Here is a 1685-nt window from a genome sequence, read left to right on the forward strand (position 1 = left end):
CACAAACCAGCCTGCCCTCTGCAGGGATGTCCTCTGACCTTGCTGGACCTGTGACCTCCCCTCCTCCCTCATGCTGGCTGGCCCAAAGCAGGGGCGCCTTCCACTTGGCTCCGTCACACCAGCCACCCCCCACCCACATGTGGACTCCGGCCCACTCAGCTGCTCCCCACACCAGACCGTGTCACCCTGCCCACACCTTCTCCGTTGCCCATGCGCCCCCTGGGGACAGATGTGCATTATTTTTAATACATTTAGAACTCTTGGTGTATTATCCTGTCACTGCTGGCAAAAACATGTCCCGTGGAAATCATTTGTAACCATCTGTGATGATAAGAAACTCATTATTTATAAACTAGGGATCTGGGCTCCACTTTGCTGTTTGGCAGTCTCCCAGGATGAGGGTTTAATGCGGATATTATTCCAAATTATGATCACACCTATGTTACGAACTTGGTCACGGTGTGGACTATTACTTCTTCATAGTTTAGGCATTCTTTCTGGCAGATGCCGTTGTTAATTTGTAAAACAGTTAATTGGCTTTGAAAGCGTAGTACATGGCGGTGGAGATTTTAGGGGCCTGTCATTTCCTAATCTGGTACTTCGTGGTCTCAAATGCCTCATCGAGTCCCTCTTTATTCATTATCGTTAATCCCGTTTCCTTTGGGTTTGTAGGTGACTGTCTCTTAACGCGTCATTCCTCATTTTAATTGTTGGGCTTTTTAGGATGTTGAAAGCCAAAATAAAGCATCAGGCCCAGAACCTCTGTCCTTGGATGAGTTCACCAGTCTGCTGGTCTCGGACGACACCCGTGTCCTGGTGGACCTGCTCAAGCTGTCGGTGTGCAGCCGGGCGGGGGACAAGGGCAGGGACGTGCTTTCGGCCGTGCTGTCCGGCATGGGCACCGCCTACCCACAGGTGAGTCCGGGGCGGGGACCCTTCTCTCTCAGGGCGGCGCTGGCACCGCGTCCTGCCTGCCGCTGGGTTTTATTCTAGGGGACGGCCAGTCCTGTCCCTGGCACACGTGCTGCCGTCATCCCCCAGTTTGCCCTCATGTCGTTTTCATATTTTTAGCCATTTAGAAATTTCTGCTTTTTTTAACAGCAGATCTGCCAGTTGTTTTCATTTACGGCTTTTGTATTTTATGTTATGCTGAAAATAAGCTCAGCGATATGACACTGTTTAAAGAAATTCTCCCATTTCTTCTAATGACTTTTATGATTTCATTTATTGCATTTACTTTTCTGAGCCGTCTGGGATTTAGCGTGATACTGAGGGATAAGTAGGGATCCAGCCCTCGTTTTCTCCTAGATGGCAAGCATGTTGGTCGTGGATTATTGAATAATCCATCTTTGGCAGTTCAAAAACCACTTTTATCGTATTCGAAGTTCCCGGATGTGTCTGGGTCCGTTTACAGACATCTCTGATCCACTAATCCAACTCTTCATGCTCTAATCCCACAGCGTTTGAACTGTTACAGCTTCAGAATAGGTTTTCACAGTTGGTGGCACTGGATGCGACAGGGCACTCTCCCATGGCAGGCTGTTCTGTGTGGAGCCATCCCACGTGGGGCCGCCGGCCACCACACCTGGCTTTTGAGTTGCCAGTGCACCTGGGGGCCTGAAGTGTCATTCTGCTCAAGCTGAGTTTATTTCAGTTTGAATAGCCACATACGGCCAGTGTCGGGT

General features: G+C 49.7%; 1 protein-coding gene across 1 annotated transcript in view; it reads left to right on the forward strand.

The window, feature by feature from the left end:
• Window positions 1–1685, forward strand: part of LOC105305786 (E3 ubiquitin-protein ligase HERC2) — a 127551-nt gene that overhangs the window by 96900 nt on the left and 28966 nt on the right. Inside the window, 1 exon segment of the mRNA XM_023523591.1 lies at window positions 724–915. Within this exon segment, the coding sequence (XP_023379359.1) occupies window positions 724–915 (192 nt within the window).

Source organism: Pteropus vampyrus, unplaced genomic scaffold (assembly GCF_000151845.1).
Source record: "Pteropus vampyrus isolate Shadow unplaced genomic scaffold, Pvam_2.0 Scaffold395, whole genome shotgun sequence".
Classification (NCBI taxonomy): domain Eukaryota; kingdom Metazoa; phylum Chordata; class Mammalia; order Chiroptera; family Pteropodidae; genus Pteropus; species Pteropus vampyrus.